Source organism: Octopus sinensis, linkage group LG3 (genome assembly GCF_006345805.1).
Source record: "Octopus sinensis linkage group LG3, ASM634580v1, whole genome shotgun sequence".
NCBI lineage: Eukaryota > Metazoa > Mollusca > Cephalopoda > Octopoda > Octopodidae > Octopus > Octopus sinensis.
Genome location: NC_042999.1, coordinates 24,579,714 through 24,601,576, shown reverse-complemented (window position 1 = coordinate 24,601,576; position 21,863 = coordinate 24,579,714). Strand labels below are relative to the sequence as shown.

Here is a 21,863-nt window from a genome sequence, read left to right as displayed (position 1 = left end):
AAAATTTTAATGAGACGGCGTATGAAATTTTCAAATCGCCTAAACAAACAGATTGAAAGCAGTGAAAAGTCCCGCCTAAAAATAAACTGTTGGAAATCGAAAAATGTCTGCAACTCTCCCATGAAAAAGAAAGAGCAGACAAGAAGCCTGGGCTATAGAAAATAAAATCTAACCCCAGAGCTTTCTACAGGTATGCCAAAGAAACAGCTACAGTGCACTGTAGAATAGGGCCACTCCTCGAAAAGGATGGCACACTTACAGGAAAACCAATGAGGTAAGTGAAATACTGAATGAGCAATTCAAGAGTGTTTTCACTCCACCCCTTGGGCATCTCCAAATCACCAATCCAACTGACTTTTTTACCACTGCAGATATAAAATCAAATCAGAGGCGGCGACGATAGATTACATCGATATAAAGGAAGACGATGTAACCAAGGCTATAGATGAAATGAAAACAGACTCAGCTACTGGCCCCGATGGATTCCCGGCAATCCTCCTAAAAGCATGTAAGAGAGTCCTAGCAAGACCACTGCAGTTCCTCTTTCAGGCTTCCTTGCAGCTGGCAAACTTCCAGGAAAACTGAAGGAAGGTAAATATGCCCCATTCATAAAGGAGGTAGCAGAGCGGAAGCCAAGAACTATAGACCTATCTCTCTGACCTCACACATCAGCAAGGTCATGGAACGAATAGTCAGAAGGAAGCTGATCACCTTCCTTGAAGAGAATGACTTGCTGCCCGACACCCAACATGGTTTCCGACCAGGGAGAACTTGTTAACTCAGCTCCTACAACACTATGACTGGGTGCTGAAACGGCTGCTCAACCACTCAAATGTGGAAGTGATATATCTCGACTTTGCAAAGGCCTTTGATAAAGTCGATCATGGAATGATATGTCACAACTGCGTGATCTCAACATAGTTGGAAACTGGGAGAGAATGGCTTCATGACTTTCTGAAGGATAGAAGTCAGGTGGTAGTAGCCAATGGGGCCACCTCCATTAACACACAAATAGTGAGCGTGTTCCGCAGGGCACTGTTCTGGGACCACTACTGTTCATAATAGCCCTCTCAGACATGCCCTCAGCCACGCAGAGAGCCACGATCACAAGTTATGCAGATGATACAAAAGTTTCACAGGCATACAGAACCCTGAGGACACTAAAAACACCTGCAATATGAGCTGGACGAAATATACAAGTGGGCTGAAAAGAATAGCATGCAGTTCAATGCTGGAAAGTTTCAAGCTTTATACTATCAGCATGCAAAACTGAATGCATACCACCCAATGAATACACTGGACCCGGAGGGATTGCAATCCCAGAGGCACAATCAGTGCGTGACCTGGGTATTCACATGAGTGATGACGCGACCTTTCATGTACATGTTGCTAAACTGACAATGAAATGTAGACGGCTGGCTGGATGGATTCTTAGAACCTTTAGAACAAGAGAACAGAAACCATGATGGTCCTCTGGAAGACACTTGTCCTAAGCCACTTTGACTATTGCTCTCAGCTATGGTCACCATCCAGTGTCAAGTTGATCACAGAACTTGAGGCGATCCAACGAAGCTACACAAAGAAGATAGCCTCTATGCAGAATGTAAGCTACTGGGAAAGACTCAAGAGATTAAAATTATATTCCCTGGAGCGTAGGCGGAAAGATATGCCATAATATACATCTGGAAGATCCTGGAGGGAAGTGTCCTGAACTTTGGCATCGAGAGTTACGCAAATGCCAGAACTGGGCGCCACTGCGTGGTGCCTAGGACTCCAAACCTGCCATCAAGATGTAGGACAAGATACTGTGATAGCCTGGGCTTCCGAGGCCCACAGCTCTTCAATATCCTCCCGAAGAACCTGAGAGACCTGCATGGGGTGGATACAGATGTCTTTAAAATGAAGCTGGATCTCTTCCTGTCAGGTGTCCCAGATGAACCAACTTCACGGCAGGAGGGGCAGATGAGGGCAGCTGCATCGAACTCTCTCATGCACCAAATAGCAGTTGCTAGAAAGCCTCCATGAAGTGAAACCAAGTAGCAACACCAAATGGCAGTGCCCCAGCATGGCCACAGCTCATAAGCTGAAACTAGAATCAATCAATCAATCAATCATACATACATATATATACACTTGTATATATATATACATGTATATATATATACATAATATATATACATGTATATATATTGGTTGGCGTTAGGAAGGGCATCCAGCTGTAGAAACATTGCCAGATTAGACTGGAGCCTGGTGCAGCCTTCTGGCTTCCCAGAACCCCGGTCGAACCGTCCAACCCATGCTAGCATGGAGAACGGACGTTTAAACGACGACGATATATGTATGTATATATATATATACACACACACAGAAGTAATAATAACTCTAAACTGCCGACCGGCAAATTCTTCTACAATTTTAGAACTTATAAAGTCATCCAGAAATGTTAGATGTCATATACATTTCAACGCTTCAAAAACAAACTTGTTTGTTTCATATATAATTATATACATATATATATATACATAAACATATATATATATATATATATATATATATATATATATATATATACATAAACATAAACATATATATATATATAAGATAAATAAATAGAGAGATACTATTGACAATCCAATAATTTATTTATATTATAATATTACATGATATACTATGAATATAATATTATATAACAAACAATTATTAAAAAAAACAAAAGGTTAACAACTTGTTTTGACTTATTTATGTCTTTTCTGATATACATACATAATAACAGTTCCCTTATATAGAAAGTCACTTCATGGTCATGGTTTAAATATAGACGAAATTCCATGTAAAAGGATGGCTGGATTGTAAAAACAGTAAATGTTTGAATGAAATTGATTGGGTAGTTCTTGAGTTTTAGTGATGCACATACACACACACACACACAGATACACATTTTCAGTTTTATATATACCAATTGCTTGACTTAAATGGGAAAGATCTTGTTGGTAATTAATTCTAGATTTTCTAGGATGGTTGCCTCCAAGAAAATAAAGGCAATTTATTTCTCTTTCACAAAACCAAAATTAAGCTCTTGAAATTCAAATATTTGTTTGGTTTGTTACTTAGAAGGTTGGTAGAACTTTTATCTCTTTAATTATAATCCATAGGTAAATTGAACAGTTCTAAAAGTGAAAGATGGAATAATTTTCTCACAAAACTGATTTAAATTATCTTCATATTTAGTACTGTTTTAAATTTTTTAATGTTATATAAAAACATATATACTTTCTTACCTAATGCAGATGGAAAATACCTTCCCTGTGAATCTTACCATCCTCAAGCTATTCGCACTGATCTGAAAGATTTACCTGCAGCAAGTGTAAGTTTTTCTTAATGTTTCATTTCCACATTTTGTTTCTTTAATTTCTCTTTAGTTTCATACCAAATAATTGTTAGGTTGTCAGTAATCCAGTTCCAGGGGTGGATTTACCATTTAAGTAAAATAAACATGTGATTAGTGCACCAAAGGCATCATAGAACTTTTTTCTAGAGCCAGATTTACCATAATGAAAGTAGTGCTGCTGAATATGAGCTTCACTGTAAACACATACACACAATTGTATACATATTCTTTTATTTGTTTCTGTCATTAGATTGTAGCCATTCTAGGACTCTGCCTTGAAAGGTTTAGTTGACCCCCAGTACTTACTCTTAAATTTGGTACAAATATAAAAAAACAAATAATTCAACAATGTTGTTTTTATTGAATACATTAAATATATTAATTTCAACTTTCAGTATCAAATTTCAGAATGTCTCAAAATCTAATGAATAATTATCTGCATATTTACTAATTTCAATGAAAATTTATATCTAAAAATTTAAGTATGAGTTTAGTGGAAAACAAAAATTTTGAATATTAGATATTAAATCATAAATAAGTTAATTTAAATTAGTTTATTGTTACTAACTAGTTTTAGCTAATCAGTATGTGAAATTTGAAAAATAGATCAGTAAGTCAATTATTATTATTATTATTATTACTACTAATATAGATTTACTACTCTGTTTTAGGTTATTCCACATCAAGTTACACTTGAAGATTTCATCAAGTCCACGCAGACGCATACTAAAACTGTTAGTGAAAATGATCTCAAACAGTTTAAAGACTTTACCCAAAGGTTTGGAGAGCTTGGGTAAAATGTTTCTATAAAGTTTGAAGTACTTTTATTTAAACATGTTTTTACAAGTTAGATTCGTTTCATTAAAAATTAATTTACTGGACATTGATCTTTTTTCTTTTTTTCTTTCAACTGTAACAAAGATATTAAAAATAAATAAAATTATCATATACAAATTCCTACATTTCATATACGAAATCTTGGAATTGCATAATAGGGTTATTTATTAAGTTTATACTTATTTTAAGGTTTCGCAAAAATAAATAATACTTTTGAAGTTGTACTTGTCTGGCATGTGACTTCATTTGAGACTGTGTTGAGCCATTTTAGACATCTAAAAACACCAAAACTAATTACAGTCATGAGGTAAGTTTCAAAATATTTTAAGAATAAAACAGAAATCAAAATGGAAGACTTTCAAGATCATCAAATATATAAAGCAGATGATCAATTATTATCAGATTTCTAGTGAAGTGGATTCATCAGTAGTTAAAAGTACCACTGCAACTGAAATTTGCAGATCATTACTTAGGCATATCTAAAAATTTCTATTTATTTCCATGATGACATTATTTCAGTGAATGAAAACAAATAGTTAGAATATCAAAAAAAAAAAAAAAAAAAAAAAAAAAAAAAGATTTTCATGAAAGTTCGTCAGCAAAGAGTATTTCGGCTCAATGATTCCTACACATTTTAAACTAATTAATGAAATTAACGTATATTTACGAAATTTAAGGTTTAGCGTGCCAAGTGCTATTCTACAAAGGCAATGAATATTTACTTACAAATAAGACTAGAAATAACAATCATACAATGTACTTTAATTTACATATCTCCATACTCTATGTGTGTGTGTGTGAATGTGCACATGTGGGTACAAGTGTGTGTGTGTGTGTGTTTGTATGTCTGTGCACATTATATTATGGAAGTTTGCTCCTCTGTGGTCATCCAGATTTTTCTAAAACAAAAAACAAAAAAATATATATGTATCAATATATAGTTTACTTTTCCATTAAGTTAATATTAACAAAAAAAGTACTCCATCTAATGAGAGATGAGTATTGTTTAATGTACACAGCATATAATTACGAGCTACTAATAGTTTCATACTTTGGAGATGTTTTCTAGGCAGGTTTTAATAACATGCCTAGTGTCTCCAAGCAATCCTCATGCTCTGAGTATATGTTCTACAAAGTAGGGTGGAATGAAAATAAAAAATTGTGGAAATTGAAAATACCTGAGGGCTAAAATATTGCTATTTGATTACTAGAAAAATGCTAAATTTTAACTGAGATCAATCAAGGAGATTTCCTCCCACAAGCCCCCTAAACTCAGAAAATGGGAGATTTTAGTAAATTTTTTACACTAGCGGTGTTTGCAGGGTTTGAGGAAGTAAATGCTCTTGATCTAAGCAAAAATTTAGCATTTTCCTAGTCATAATATATGGCAAGATTTTAGGCTACAGGCATTTTCAGTTTCCACAATTTTTTATTTTCACTTCACCCTAGATTACACAATCTATATACCTGCTCACACATACATGTGTGTTAGGGTGGAGTGAAAATAAAAAATTGTGGAAATTTGCTTAGATCAGTCAAGGGCATTTACTCCCTCAAACCCCACAAACTCTGTTATTGTAAAAAATTTACAAAAATCCCCCATTTTCAGAGTTTAGGAGGCTTGAGGAAGTAAATGCCCTTGATTGATCTCAGCGAAAATTTAGCATTTTTCTAGTAATCAAATATAGAAACATTTTAGCTCTCAGGCATTTTCAATTTCCACAATTTTTTTAATTTTCACTCCACCCTACTATACCAGTTACCAATCAGGACAATAGAATAAGACAAATCATGAGAAAAAATGAGAGGAAGGTGGATACATAAAGTGGAAGGCTGAAAGAAAGGAGAAAAAAAAAGACTTAGAGTTATGTTCCTTTAGACTGTAAAGCCATAAAGCTAATTGATGTAGAATTAATGGAAGGGATCTAAAGTCTCCTCAATCTGGAGAGGGTGGTGATCTCCAGCTCACCAAAAGAAACATGTCCATATGTTCACATCTGCTGACAATTTCTGATCTGGAATTCAGCAGTGTGGTGGAATTCTTAGATCTAAAAAGTATGTGTGACTTTTCATCTATGCATAACTTGCATTTTTTTAGATTCATTAATATATGGTATGAAATTTTCTATGATTCTCCACTTAATTCTATGTGGCGTGGAGTTGGTCTTCAAGCCCCTTACATGGCTGGCCAAATTAGTGGCTTTAATATATATATGAAATTTGAAGGAAAGAAAAATTTTGACTTTAACAAAAATAAATTCTACGACAGTAACTATTATATGATCCATGCAAATTGTACACTGTTTCATAAGATTTGTTAATTTAGCTCTTTTAATTTTGTCTGTGTCCTCAATAAGCTGTCTCACTTTTTCTTTATGCTAAAATTTCCTTTTCCTAATCATCATCATCATCATCATCATCGTTTAACGTCCGTTTTCCGCGCTAGCACGGGTTGGATGGTTCGACCAGGGTTTGGGAAGCCAGAAGGCTGCACCAGGCTCCAGTCTGATCTGGCAGTGTTTCTACAGCTAGATGCCCTTCCTAACGCCAACCACTCCGCGAGTATAGTGGGTGCTTTTTACGTGCCACCGGTACAGGTGCCATGGGAGTCTGGCATCGGCTACGATCGGTTGGTGCTTTTAACGTGCCACCGGCACGGAAGCCAGCCAAGGCGGCGCTGGCATCGGCCACGTTCGGATGGTGCTTTTTATGTGCCACCGGCACAGAAGCCAGTCGAGGCGGCGCTGAAAGCCTAAAAGTTTAGATTACAGAAAGCTGTTTCAGCTCTGATGAAAAGAACATTATTTAGGAATGCTTTAGCAGCAATATATTCTGAGTTCAATCTTTATAACATGACAAAATAGGCAGAAAGTTTGAGATTTATAGAGGAAGCCATATTCTATCCAAGCAAAGACTTTACTAAATATGTTTTGATAAAAAATTCCAACAAACATGAATCACAGTAAAGTCAAACTGTCAAATATGTATATAAAGGCAGATGTTAAACGATGATGATGATAAATAAATTTTTTTGTGAGATTAACAGCAGAGGAGACTAGTGGTACATGTCAACTGTATTGGTTTGACAATGATGAAGTGGATATAGAAAAAATTACCCTCCACTCCAATCTAAACAATCGTTAACCTTCATGAATTCTCTAAAGGTAGCATTATATATGGATAAATCAGCAAAAGTTATTGGACTGCAAACTCTGAAATAAAGGTTATGTATGTGCAAAAATGACCCTAAAAGAATATGAAAATAATGAAAGATCAATTTTGAAAAATCACATTACCTATTTCTTTTTGGATTTTAATTTTTTCCTTTTCCTTAAGTTTGGATTTCCTGTGCTCAGTTTCAGTAAAGGCATGTATATATTTGGCAGGCGTATTCTATATGAAGAGCGCATCTTTAGGGGAGGCAGTTTTGCTAGAAAAAATTTTTGAAAATGTTTAATTTGTCATTATCATAATTATTTTAATATATGCTATTTCTATATTGACTTGTGCTAGATCCATCAGCCTAACTATAGTACCTACCACTACAAACATAAAGTATTGGTTGGTTAGGTAACTTTTGGCTGCGTATTTTGTCTTTATATTCTAATAGATTATATTTCATTAGATTGAAATTTTATGAATGCAAAGCATTATTCTGTGTGTGGTAGGGAGGGAAGAAGAGTGATGATAAAGTAATTGATTTTCAGAATAATCTCAAAATCCATACAAAATATCAAGAGTACAACAGCCTATCTTACCAATTGGTTTCACACATGATGTTAGGTAAACTAATAACTGCACTCATCAGAGTTGGCTGGTAATGTCCTGTGTGATTGGTAGGATACTGCATACTTTAATATGTACATACATACACACATGCACACACACATATATATGTATACATATATGATTGTATCAAACAGTAAGAATGAGTGCTCAGTACTGTATTTGATGGATAAATATTCTTTATTTGTGGATTAACAGAGCTACCAATGATTAGGGAATTATCAGCATTTTTAAGTGGACTGCTTGGAGAAATGTGGATATTCCTTTCACACAGAACTACTGGTAGCTTTGTTAACACACAAACACACACACACACACACACACACACACAAATCTTAGAAGTTCATTTCATTTCCATAGCAAGGAAAAGAATCTTCTTACTAGAATTCAATTCATTTTATTAGGGTTTTTTTTAAGTAAAGTGAAAGGCATAAAATATCTTTATACATTTATTTTCTTAAATTTACATTTCTTTCTCTTTTGTTTTAAAAATATGAAAAAAAATCATACCTTCATTTATAAAAACGATATTTTTTAAATAGTTTAAAAAATAATTTCAAGGAAAAGAGAGTGATAAATTGAAAATATTTCAGTATTTAATAAACAACTACCCTTTTGTCTTGCTTGAAGGGATTCCAACAACATCTGACTTCCAAGATTCCCAATGTGATTACCATAGAGATTTAGTTCTCGTAAGTATTCCGAAAAGACTATCAACCTGAAAATGAGAATTTTATAAGTTATTTAATATCATCTCTGATCTAGCTTGGCATCATACAGAATGTTTTTTAAACAGAAGTTTTTTGGGTTTTCTTTTTCAAATTAATCTGGAACGGAAAAAATATTTCCATAGCCTATTTTAGTAAAATCTGTGACAAGTTTAAATCTCATTTGAACTATTTCTTTCATATACTCGTATTTATGATTCTTAGCTATAGCCAACAGTCAGGAAATATATGGAATCTTCCAGTTTTAGTGTTCTTCAACACATCACATCAGGGCAAAGATTTCAGTGGTTTTAACAGCTTATTAAAGATTATAAGATATTTAAAGGTTATATACAAGTAGGTGAGATTACTACTGTTTATGGTAATTATTTATTTCTGTTGTCAAGAACACAATTTCCAGATCTTTTCGGTTTGAACGGCAGTTTTTAACATGATTTCTAGGTAACTAAAAAATTTTAAACTTCGTATACTGGTAGAATGTGTTTATAAAACATCTTTTTCTCTTGGCTTTATTGAGAAAATTCTATAGTTTGTAACATATTTGTTGTTTTTTTTCTTCAATTTCTGCAATTTCAACCAATCACTGACGTCCATTGAGGTAAATAACATTCTGTGCCATATGAATATGTCCCTTGTTTAAGAAACAGATTAGGTTTATTTACATTTGTGAAGAAACAAAGATACCCTTCTCCCACCCCTAACCCTAACCCTAAAACAGATTGAAATGCAATAGATCGATACTAGGGTTATAATTATGGGTGACAATTTCATATGACACCGCTAGAAAAAACTGCTGTTCAAACCGAAAAGATCTCAATTTCCTTCTTGAATTTAAAGCTGTAAAAGTCTAAACATGAACTACATTACATTATATTTGGGGAATGAAGTATTATAAAAGCAGTAAAGATTACTTGATTCAATAATATAAATACTTGTAGTTTCCATATATATGTCAGTTACTCCAAATTTGTGTATCATAAACAATATGCCATCCAGTTTTAGCCTTCAATAATATTCATGCAGTTTTCATCATCATCATCATCATCGTTTAGCATCCGCTTTCCATGCTAGCATGGGTTGGACAGTTCAACTGGGGTCTGGGAAGCCAGAAGGCTGCACCAGGCCCAGTCTGATTTGGCAATGTTTCTACGGCTGGATGCCCTTCCTAACGCCAACCACTCCGTGAGTGTAGTGGGTGCTTTTTACATGCCACCAGTACAGGTGCCAGACGAGGCTGGCAAACGGCCACAATTGGATGGTGTTTTTTACGTGCCACCGTTACGGAGGCCAGGTGAGGCTGGCAACGGCCACGATCGGATGGTGCTTTTAACGTGCCACCGGCAATTTTATGCTTCCCATGTTATTAACCTGTTTGAAGCATGTTGACTAAAATTTTGGGTTCTTAATTGATATGAAAGCACCAAAGCTATCCTTGAGAAGTTCACCATTAAAGTTCATAATATGTTGATGACTTTTATTTTCTCTGAAAATATGGAGATGCTCTTATGTTATTAGCCCACATAAATTCCGTACATATAAAATTCATCCTCATAACCATTATCATTACCATAAATGGTTTTCTATCTATTTCCATGCTCACATAATCTGGACAGTACAGTAAAGCATCTTTCATTGAAGCACATCTACAATTCCATCATTTTTTGTTAAGTTTCATGACCAGGTGTTTTTTACACTTGTTACTTAAAAGAAGTCAAAATAGTTCATCATTTGCATAGAAGTTATTTCTTTTCCATATGGGTTTATTATATAAGTACACAGGTTAGATTAAAGAAACAAATTAAATAAGATAATATTGACCTTTTTCAAGTGGCACTTATTTTACTAGTAAAGACAATGTGTTAAATAAAACTCTGAACTCCAAACAATTAAATAATGTAACTGATAAAATATTCTACTGACTCTCTGTTTACAACATTATTCTTACTTTCTGATATGCTGCATACAGTCAATTACATTAGCTCCACCACCAGGATTCTGTAATTGAAAACCATTGTCTGCTGCATGAAGTTTTACAACCCAAGGACCAGCCTTCGGAAGAGGGGTTGGTTTTTTCTTTTTAGCTTTTTGGAAAAATAAGAAGGGAAAGAAATTAATGAATGGAATCTAATTAGCTTTTTTACATGCAGGAAATTTCATTTACAAATATTTCCATTAAATTATGACCCTCCCTAGAAAACAAACACCATTACTGAATGAAGTAGGAAATTGTGTCCATTCAGCAAAATTACATGAATCAAGTTATACATCTACCATAAGAAAGGCTAGCAATACCAAACATTAGAATTACTATAAGATCATTTAAAAATAATTTAATCCAATCTTTGTATTTATTCATATACTTTTACACTAAAACCATAAACTTATTTACAATAGGAGTCAAAGTAGTTATGTGTACAAGTCATAATAAACTACTAGACATTACCGAGTACTGACAGCAGATGTGAACTGCAAAATTGATAATTCATTCACAACTATCAGTATCGCCCGGCGTTGCTCGGGTTTATAAGGGAAATAACTATATAAGCATTTTTAGAGATGTAAAGTATAATAGCCATCTCAATATGGCTAACCACAAAGGGGGGGGGGTGTTACTGTAGCTTTTTACGTTGTGAGATTTAATAATACATTTTTAGAGAGTTACTTCCCTTATATAATAGCAAAAAAATGCATTAAAAATGGGAAAAAATGATGGTAAATTTTTTTTAAATCGTAGACTCATCGTAGACTCACGCTAATACCCAGAAGGGCTCGATATGAATCACGACTATAAGATACCCGGTTTTGGTTACACTGCACCGCAAAATGTGGGAGTAGTTAGGAATCTAAATCGTAGGAGGCAGACACACAACTTCACTTTTATATATATAGATATGCTATTAATAAACAATTGTGTGAAAGTGGGTTGGAAAGTTCATAGGCTTACAATGAAGGAGTGATGCTAGAGCTGTAGAATCTTGCATGCATTAATTTCAACTTTTTTTTTTATCAATAACTATTGTTTCTTTCCAAGTAAACTGACACCTGACTGTTCAAAGAAGACTTCAAAAGTAATTTGTAGTGAATTCTCTTGAAAATGGATAAAATTTGGCATTGTGGTCTTATGAAGTACCTGCGGAAACAGGGTTAAGCTCCCAAAGACATTTATACTGACATGGTTGCTACATTAGGGGATGACACTCCAGCATTATCAACAGTGTCTATCAATAGGTGCAGGAGTGGCTGTGTGGTAGGTAGCTTGTTTACCAGCCACATGGTTCCAGGTTCAGTCCCACTGCGTGGCACCTTGGGCAAGTATCTTCTACTATAGCCTCGGTGCTCCAGCACGGCTGCAGTCAAATGACTGAAACAAGTAAAAGAGTAAAGAGAGTGCAAAAGTAGGCAGCTTGAAGGAGGGAAAAGGAGAGTCTGGAAGATGACCCAAGGTCTGGATGTCCTGCAACTGCCACCATTGAGGAAAACATTGATCATCTTTACAGGTGATTGATTATAAATCAAATAGCCAATATTATTAGCATATTCCTTGTGAGACTAGAGAATATTCTGCGCAATGAACTTGATACGATGAAGGTTTCTGCTTGGTGGGTGCCATGTCTTCTGACACCTGATTGAAAGTACACCAGGCGGACCACATCACAGCAAAATCTGACATTATTTGAGGCAGGTCCAGCTGTTTTCTTTGAATGTTTTTTTAACCCAGGATGAGTGTTGGGTCCATCACTTTGAGACAGAGACAGAGACAATCCATGCAGTGGAAACACCCCTCCTGACCTGCTCTAAAGAAGGCCAATGTCATTTCATCTGCAGGGATGCAAAATCCTTGTATTTATTGACTATTTTCAAAAGAGCCACACCATCAATGCTAACTTACTGAGGCGGTTATGAAAGACTAGCAAGACCAAATGCTCAGGGAAACTGCTGAAAGGGGTCTTGTTTCATTAGGACAATGCTCCAGCACACAAGTCTTTGGTTTCAGTGGTTGTCGTGCATGACTGTGTTTTGAACCTGTTAATCCTTACTATTCTCCTGATTTGGCCCCATCTGATTACCATCTATTCCAACATTAAAAACCATTTGGCTAGGAACCAGTATCACAATGATGATGATGCCATATCTGCTGTTGATGACATTTTTGACCAACAGAATGAAATTTTCTTCACTAATGGGATCCAAGTACAACAACATCGCTGGAGAAATTGTGTGGACCACAAAGGGGACTATATTAAAAAATAAACCTTATTTTGTCACATTCCACAAGAGTATTCTGATCAGCCAATGAAAATTTCAGCCAATCTTTGTAATGAGAATATTTTTAATAAAACTAGTGTACACGTGCTGCTGACTTTTATCCAATTCACGTTGTTTACACTAGCTATGGTATTCTGGCACTTTGACATCCCAAGATTTCTATAACCTACCCCTTAAGAATATTCTGCGCAATGAACTTGATGTGATGAAGGTTTCTGCTAGGTGGGTGCCATGTCTTCTGACACCTGATCGAAAGCACACCAGGCGGACCACATCACAGCAAAATCTGACATTGTTTGAGACAGATCCAGCTGTCATATGAGAAATTTAGAATCTTGATAAATACCTTTTTTTTTCTTCTGTTTGTCTTTTTTAGCAGGTGAAGCTGAAAATATATAATTGAAATTAACAGTCAGATCCTGGACAAAAACATATGGACAAACTCGAAATACTGACTTCAAATTTTGGCACAAGGTTAACAAGTTCAAGGAGAACGCATTTGTTGATGGCACTGACCTCCAGTGTTCAAATGGTACTTACTTTATCAACCACTGAAAGGACGAAAGGCAAAGTTGACCTCAGAGGAGTTTGAACCCAGAATGTAAAAATGGATGAAATGTTGGCATATTAATAATTTTGCCAGCTAACTTGAAATATCAATAAGATATGGAGATTGTCTTAAAACTGGCCCCTTGCAGTAGACGAGCTACATGACTACTCATATTTTAGAAGGCAGGGTAGAAGCGACTGGGTAGAGCTTGAAAGTGATAAAAATAATGGTGTCGAGATGCCAAGGTGGACCCTCTAGGTAGAAGAAAAATGGAATCAGGAGTGTGGGTGAATAGAATTTACAAGGGAAAAGGGAAATGAATGAGGGTGGTAGGCAATCATTGTAAAGATTGGACAGGAGTGGCTGTGTGGTAGGTAGCTTGCTAACCAACCACATGGTTCTGGGTTCAGTCCCACTGCGCGGCATCTTGGGCAAGTGTCTTCTGCTATAGCCCCGGGCCGACCAATACCATGTGAGTGGATTTGGTAGATGGAAACCGAAAGAAGCCTGTCGTATATATATATATATATATATGTATATGTGTGTGTGTGTTTGTGTGTCTGTGTTTGTCCCCCTAGCATTGCTTGACAACCGATGCTGATGTGTTTACGTTCCCGTCACTTAGCGGTTCGGCAAAAGAGACCGATAGAATAAGTACTGGGCTTACAAAGAATAAGTCCCGGGGTCGATTTGCTCGACTAAAGGTGGTGCTCCAGCATGGCAGCAGTCAAATGACTGAAACAAGTAAAAAAGCAAAAAAAAAAAGCAAAGATGTAATGAATGGTGGATGACTAATATTGTATGAGTTAGAGAGGTAAGGTGAGTAGAAGATGACTGATGGTGTGGATGGAGTAACAGAATAGTAATGATGATCCAGTAGACAGGGAAACGATGTGGGAGTGATGATATGTGTTTAGGTAGGTTGCAGGAGAGTGAAGAAGAAGAGAGAAGTAGGCATAGGGTGTGACTGAAAGATGTATGGTGATAAAGAAGAGGTAATTTAGTGGTTCAGTGTAGTGGGTGATCAAAGAAATTGTGTGTGGCGAGAACAGTATTAATGAATGAAGGATGGATAACAAGCAAAAGGGTCCCAGGTAGTAAGAAAAATAAGTGGTATCAAGGAAGAGTTACATCTCAGACAGAGATGATGGATGGTGATGTCTTGGGGACGAAAGAAATTAGGTGAAGACTCAGTTGTGAATATGTGTGTGTATGTGAGAGTGTGTGTGTGTGTGTGTATATATATATATAGTGGAGGCGCAATGGCCCAGTGGTTAGGGCAGCGGACTCGCGGTCATAGGATCGCGGTTTCGATTCCCAGACCGGGCGTTGTGAGTGTTTATTGAGCGAAAACACCTAAAAGCTCCACGAGGCTCCGGCAGGGGATGGTGGTGATCCCTGCTGTACTCTTTCGCCACAACTTTCTCTCACTCTTACTTCCTGTTTCTGTTGTACCTGTATTTCAAAGGGCCGGCCTTGTCACTCTCTGTGTCACGCTGAATATCCCCGAGAACTACGTTAAGGGTACACATGTCTGTGGAGTGCTCAGCCACTTACACGTTAATTTCACGAGCAGGCTGTTCCGTTGATTCGGATCAACCGGAACCCTCGTCGTCGTAACCGACGGAGTGCTTCTCTCTCATATATATATGCATACACACACATACAGTACTACCAGAAACCAATTTCACTGAGGTGGGAGAATCTTCTCAAAAACTTCATATCACCAGTAATCTCAGTCCTTTGTCATCTCCTTCATGAGGTTCAAGCCCCTGATACTGGTCTTCACCACTTTGTCCCATGTCTTCTTGGATCTCCCACTCTCACAAGTTCCAGCCACATTAAGGGATCAGGAAGATCTTTGGTGGTAAAGCTTCTTAGTTGTTAGTTCATTACAGCCTGATGATGTCTGTACTTGTGGATAATGAGAAAGGTAGGGCTGTGCTTTACTAACATTCATAGATTACTTTTCCCTTTCATTAAATTTGCCATCATTCAGTCATTCATTCTCCAACACCAGCTGCATTTGGTACAATACACGCTGTTAAAATTATTATCAATAAATAGATAAGGCGCAGGAGTGGCTGTGTGGTAAGTAGCTTGTTTACCAACCACATGGTTCCAGGTTCAGTCCCACTGCGTGGCACCTTGGGCAAGTGTCTTCTACTATAGCCTCGGGCCGACCACTTATGAGTGGATTTGGTAGACGGAAACTGAAAGAAGCCTGTCATATATGTGTGTGTGTTTGTGTGTCTGTGTTTGTCTCCCTAGCATTGACAACCGATCTGGTGTGTTTATGTCCCCATCACTTAGCGGTTCGGCAAAAGAGACTGATATAATAAGTACTTGGCTTACAAAGAATAAGTCCCAGGGTCGATTTGCTCGACTAAAGGCGGTGCTCCAGTATGGCCGCAGTCAAATGACTGAAACAAGTAAAAGAGTAAAAGAGTAAATAAATATAAAGATCCCTAATGTCAGCAAGAATACCAATGTTATGTATATTAGCTATGGCTACCTCTTAAGAAAGGCTAAAATGAGAAGAGTGCCCATCTAATAAATGCCAGAAAAGCTCCCTAAAAGTAGTTGATACTTTTAGGGAGCTTTTCTGATATTTGAAAGTATTACATCAATGTTGTAACTCCTTTGCATCTGTTACATATGAACTTCCTCCTCTCTATCAGCTAGCCTTCACACCACCTTGCTTTCCCTGTTCGTCTACGTGCCGCGGGGCCGCCAGCGGCAGGCCTGCACCGGTCGCCCGGTGCTCCGCTGCGCTACCGTGCCCGATATCTAAAGAACGAACCGAAGCTCGTGGTATCGCCCACGTACACGTGGACGTACCCGCGACTGATGCATGAAGGCTGTCACGAGATACACGTGGTCGATACAGATTCTACTGCACCTACAGTTTACATTGAGTACACAATATAGAATTTTACCTTTCTTTTTCTGCATGTAAAGCAAGAGTTCTTCCAACATGATACTAAAGTTTTCTATTCTTTCTTACTAAGATTTTTGTTTCTACTAGATCTTTTAATTCTTCTCTCTGCCCATGTTTAGAACTTCTTTAATATTCAGAACTATTGTAATTTTGCATATATAAGCTTCCATGTATAACCACTCTTGAACACCCCTGATACAACCTGGATGACTATAATAAATAATAAAGGCTGAAAACCAAATCCTAATGGATAAATGGATAGCAACCTGTATGTTAAATTCCTTACTGAAATTGTTGCTCATACATGCATATATGCACACACAGTGGAGGCGCAATGGCCCAGTGGTTAGGGCAGTGGACTCACGGTCATAGGATCGCGGTTTCGATTCCCAGACCGGGCGTTGTGAGTGTTTATTGAGCGAAAACACCTAAAAGCACCACGAGGCTCCGGCAGGGGATGGTGGTGATCCCTGCTGTACTCTTTCACCACAACTTTCTCTCGCTCTTACTTCCTGTTTCTGTTGTACCTGTATTTCAAGGGCCGGCCTTGTCACTCTCTGTGTCACACTGAATATCCCCGAGAACTACGTTAAGGGTGCACGTGTCTGTGGAGTGCTCAGCCACTTACACGTTAATTTCACGAGCAGGCTGTTCTGTTGATTTGGAACCCTCATCGTCGTAACCAACGGAGTGCTTCCATCCATGCACACACAAATACAAATAAAAAGTTTCTCACCTTTTGGAGTTGTTGGCTTCACAGTCACCTCTTTAGAGAGCGACATTTTCTCAGCAAAGTCATATTCAGCTTGTTTAGCACATGTTCTAACCAACTCCATTATACCATCTCCCTGGAGGTTATTACCATTGACATACAGGCTACTGAAAGAAGTAACAGCAGAAGACTAGAAAAAAAAAAAGGATTAGTTAATAGGCGCAGGAGTGGCTGTGTGGTAAGTAGCTTGCTAACCAACCACATGGTTCCGGGTTCAGTCCCACTGCGTGGCATTTTGGACAAGTGTCTTCTGCTATAGCCCCGGGCCGACCAATGCCTTGTGAGTGGATTTGGTAGACAGAAACTGAAAAAAGCCTGTCGTATATATGTATATATATATGGTTACAACGGGGGACCTCCGAAAACTGTACGGAATCCCTCAGACAGGCCCGACTCGATCAGCGAATGTTCTCGCCACGGAAACTCGTCGGAGAGAGGAGAGAGAGAGACACAACCGCAGCAAGGCAACAGAGACACAGAGAGGCAACCCGAGAGAGACACCAAAAGAGGCAACACGGCAACACTGGCTTATATTTAACAACTAGTTTATATGACAATCAATGGTTACAACATCAAGATATTTAAGGCAAACAACAAATCAATACATCATACGGGTATACCACAGATCAAAGCATTTAACAACATGCATGTAACAATATAACAGTCCGGAGACACAACAAGTCATATACAGTATTTCAAAGGTACACGTCCGAAGACACAGTTCTTTTCCCAAATCACATCAACAGATAACGTTCACAGTTCTTTATAATCTTTTTCTACACATATCAACACAATTCTGAACATAAATACCACAACTCGATAATCGACATATCGACAAGTCCTTGACTGTTCTTTTCATTGTTCAATACACCGTGACACGTATCAATACACAATCAAATACCTTAATTCCTAATTAGAATCGCCAGTGTCCCATTCCGCACTCCATCTCTCCGTACCGCTAATTCCTCCGTACATATTTCCTTCTGTGCCGCCAAGTTCTCTCGCATCCCAACTTGCTCCTAAGATTCCACCACTTGCTCCTAACTTCCAAGAATCCGACTGTGTTCTTCGAGGACCGACCACCGACTGCCAAGACCTCACTTCCTCTCCAACTGCCCTGCTCCCCTACTGCCTATCTCTATTGCCTGCTGCCCATCACCCTCTCATGACAGCTCTACCATACTCTCTGCCTGTCCTTCTCTGCCCCCTCATCCTCTCTCACTGCTAATTCTTCCTCAAATCTGTCCCTTAGCCTTATACTCTATCTCTCTCCTACTACTGCCAGATTCTTCCTCCTCTTCAAGGGGTGTCTAGGACGACCTCTAATTCACCCGAAAGGGGTCGCAGAGTCTACCCACCTGAATCTGACAGGACAATGGGTTTATCCCAAAAGTAGGTCAAGAAGTACCTTGAACTGAACTATTCACAACAACAATTGTAACACTTCTAATGTGAATGGTGGTACAGGATTGGGGACTAATCTTAGATTACCTCAACCTGTTAATAATTGTAATTTCAGAAACAGAAATAAATGTGTGTTTGGTAATCAATGCCTGAGGAAGGAGGTAGTTTACCAATGCACTGTGGATACACAAATTAGTAGTAGGGTGTATATCGGAGCAACTATGAATAGCATGAAACAGAGACTGAATTATCACAGATATACTTTTAGAAATAAAAATAGAATGTACTCTACAGGGTTAAGTGCATACATTTGGGAACTCAAAAGTAAGAACTTAGATTTTAGATTAAATTTGAAAATACTAACTTCAGCACCTGTGTATAATGGAAAAAATAAAAAATGCTCTCTATGTATTAATGAAATTTTTTTCATTATCAAAGCGGGTAGGCATATTATTAACAACATAAATGAAAAAAACTTTTTTTGCATTCATAAACTACCGTTCACCTTCTCTAGATTCAGATAGAACTTAGCTTTTCTACTAATAATTTTTTAACTCCCTTCTGTAACTAACTATACTAGTGGTCTTCTATAATTCTAAAGCCTGCAACTTATAAATTTATAATTTTATATAATTTTGTAGCTACACATGTATAATAATAGATGTGTCCAGTATTAATTGTTTTTTGTTTTTTGTATGTGGGTTTTTGTCTTGTTTTTAAAGGAAATACACTATGACAAGTAATAACACATTCATTTTGGTATTTGCCTTGTAATATGTGATTCTCGAAGTTTTCTAATATTGCATAATGTATATGAATATCATGGTTAGTTACCTAGCTCTAGATAATGTAATACTATTGTGCAATATATGAGAGCCTTTTTGGGAGTTTGTTTTGTTTAGGTTGAGAATCCAGGTTTTTGTATGTGTTTATTTGGCAGGTTTATATTGTATATTTGGTCTTTCTTTGTACTCACCTTAATTTGTATCTTATGCTATTTACTAATATACCTTTTCATTTACAAACATTAGACTTTATAAATATTACCAGCCTTATATATTTAGTCTATATTTATAGTCTTCTGGATCTGTACATTAAATTATCCATCTATCCAATTTTTTACTCACTATCTACAGGTATAAACTTTCATAGTATTAGCCTGTATACTAAGTTTATATTGGTACTTTCTTCAATATATATCTTAACTTTATTTTATGTTATTGATTTACATTTATACTCTTTTATGTATATGTGGATATATGCATATTAGCATTACTATATATTAGGTGTACCTGTACCTATGCATTTATCTGAATTGGTTCTCTATGGTATTTATCTTTGCATTTAGTCATCTAATTATTTATTTATTTATTTATTTATTTACTTATTTAAGTGTAGATTTATACATACATATCAAGTCATCTAATTATTTATTTATTTATTTACTTATATAAGTGTAGATTTATACATACATATCAATCATTTATTTCTTAATAATATATGAATACATATATACTGGTTTGTACTTATATTATGTGTATAATCGTAATTATTTCTTCTTATTTATTTTATCACATTTTAACTTAAGTATTTACAATCTTTTAATTTCTGTGATTTTCTTATATACGATTGCATTAGTGAGTCCCCCAGTTGTTATTATTTAATGCCTAATCTTGTTTATAATGGCATAGAATTTAATAAGTAAAAAAGAGATATATATTTATAATATAAAAATTAATCTATACTTTATAACTTAGCATACATGGAATCATAACTAATTACAGTAAATCTAGTAACCGTTATGTTGACTATGATAAAAACCGGTGTTAAATACGGAGGGTACCTAGTGAAATAGCATCCGACATCGTTATATTGATATATAAATATATATATCTTTGAAATAAATATTTTATGGAAATATATGAGTGGATCTTTTTTGTTATTTGAGGCATAGTTATAATTTTGATAGACTAGATGACAGTATAGTTGCTCCCCTATTTATTTATCTTTATGCTAGAGGTTGCTTGTGGATGTGTATGTGTATAAGTGTATGTGTGTGTGTATACATATAATTATGTATGTATGTGCGATTGATCTGTGGATGTGCGTGTGCGTATTTGCGTTTCTTGACTAACCAACCGTAAAATTTCTTTTGTGATTCAAATTTCAAACTACAAGCCAATCGAATTAATCTAGAATAATCAATATCAAGCGGACAGAATAACTAAACTCATAGTTATTTCGATTTTGAATGGATGGACTTGGTGCAAACTTAACTGTATCTATTATTATTATTATTATTAATACTAATAGTAATTTATATTGACTTTTATAGGTTTATAATTTTATGAACTGAACTATGGTTTATTATTATTATTTTTCAGGTATAGGTATGATTTTAATTTAAATAGTAGTGTGCATACATCTCCCTATGTGTTAGTTTTTAGAACTATTAGCCAAATATGTAAAATAACTGTGCTTATTAATATTAATATATACACTGATATATATTTTGTTTTATTTTGTTTTGTTTACCTTGCATTATTGTATCAATGAGTATTATATATGTGTAGCATTATGGAGTTTATGCACAAGTTTTTATATTTTACATTTTTATATTTTTATATTTATATGTATATGGAAAAATAATTTTTTCACAATTATAACAAATTAAATTCTCTGAAGAGGCCATGGGGCATCCTTGTTAATGCCTCATTTATACCTGCCTTTATGGCTTATAGGTTAAATGAGGTATGACTGCCCTTACTGCCGAAACAGCTGTCAGATATGATATAATTACATATTATATTTTATATTTTATATTTCTATTTCCTTGTCTATTTATATTTACTATATATTTTGTATAATGCCTTTACTGATATGTAATGGTGTAATAAAGTATTGATTGGGTATCATCTGATAGTTGATGTTTTATTGATTTAAGTATGTTTCTCCATTTTCTAATTTTGTAATATATATATATATATATATGTGTGTGTGTGTGTGTGTGTGTGTGTGTGTGTTTGTCCCCCTAGCATTGCTTGACAGCTGATGCTGGTGTGTTTATGTCCCCGTCACTTAGCGGTTTGGCAAAAGAGACCGATAGAATAAGTACTGGGCTTACAAAGAATAAGTCCCAGGGTCGATTTGCTTGACTAAAGGCGGTGCTCCAGCATGGCCGCAGTCAAATG

General features: G+C 36.0%; 2 protein-coding genes across 4 annotated transcripts in view; one reads left to right on the top strand and one right to left on the bottom strand.

Moving 5' to 3' along the window:
* LOC115209197 (protein SUPPRESSOR OF K(+) TRANSPORT GROWTH DEFECT 1-like) overlaps positions 1–4,269 on the top strand; it is a 34,285-nt gene extending 30,016 nt beyond the window's left edge. The window contains exons 10-13 of the mRNA XM_036501644.1: positions 1,236–1,238; positions 2,982–2,986; positions 3,286–3,364; positions 4,060–4,269. Of these exons, the coding sequence (XP_036357537.1) occupies positions 1,236–1,238; positions 2,982–2,986; positions 3,286–3,364; positions 4,060–4,185 (213 nt within the window). The 3' untranslated portion in view covers positions 4,186–4,269. The remainder of the gene's footprint in view (positions 1–1,235; positions 1,239–2,981; positions 2,987–3,285; positions 3,365–4,059) is intronic.
* Positions 1–21,863, bottom strand: part of LOC115209065 — a 72,535-nt gene that overhangs the window by 19,274 nt on the left and 31,398 nt on the right. For 2 of the 3 annotated variants that reach the window (XM_036500910.1, XM_036500909.1), the window contains 6 exons: positions 17,233–17,375; positions 13,352–13,390; positions 10,685–10,820; positions 8,623–8,729; positions 7,522–7,655; positions 4,791–5,124 (listed from right to left, as the gene is read on the bottom strand). In XM_036500910.1, coding sequence (XP_036356803.1) covers positions 7,522–7,655; positions 8,623–8,729; positions 10,685–10,820; positions 13,352–13,390; positions 17,233–17,375 — 559 coding nt within the window. In that variant the 3' untranslated portion in view covers positions 4,791–5,124. Of the gene's footprint in view, positions 1–4,790; positions 5,125–7,521; positions 7,656–8,622; positions 8,730–10,684; positions 10,821–13,351; positions 13,391–17,232; positions 17,376–21,863 lie in introns of those variants that run through there. The other variant, XR_004998163.1, reaches the window with a different exon arrangement.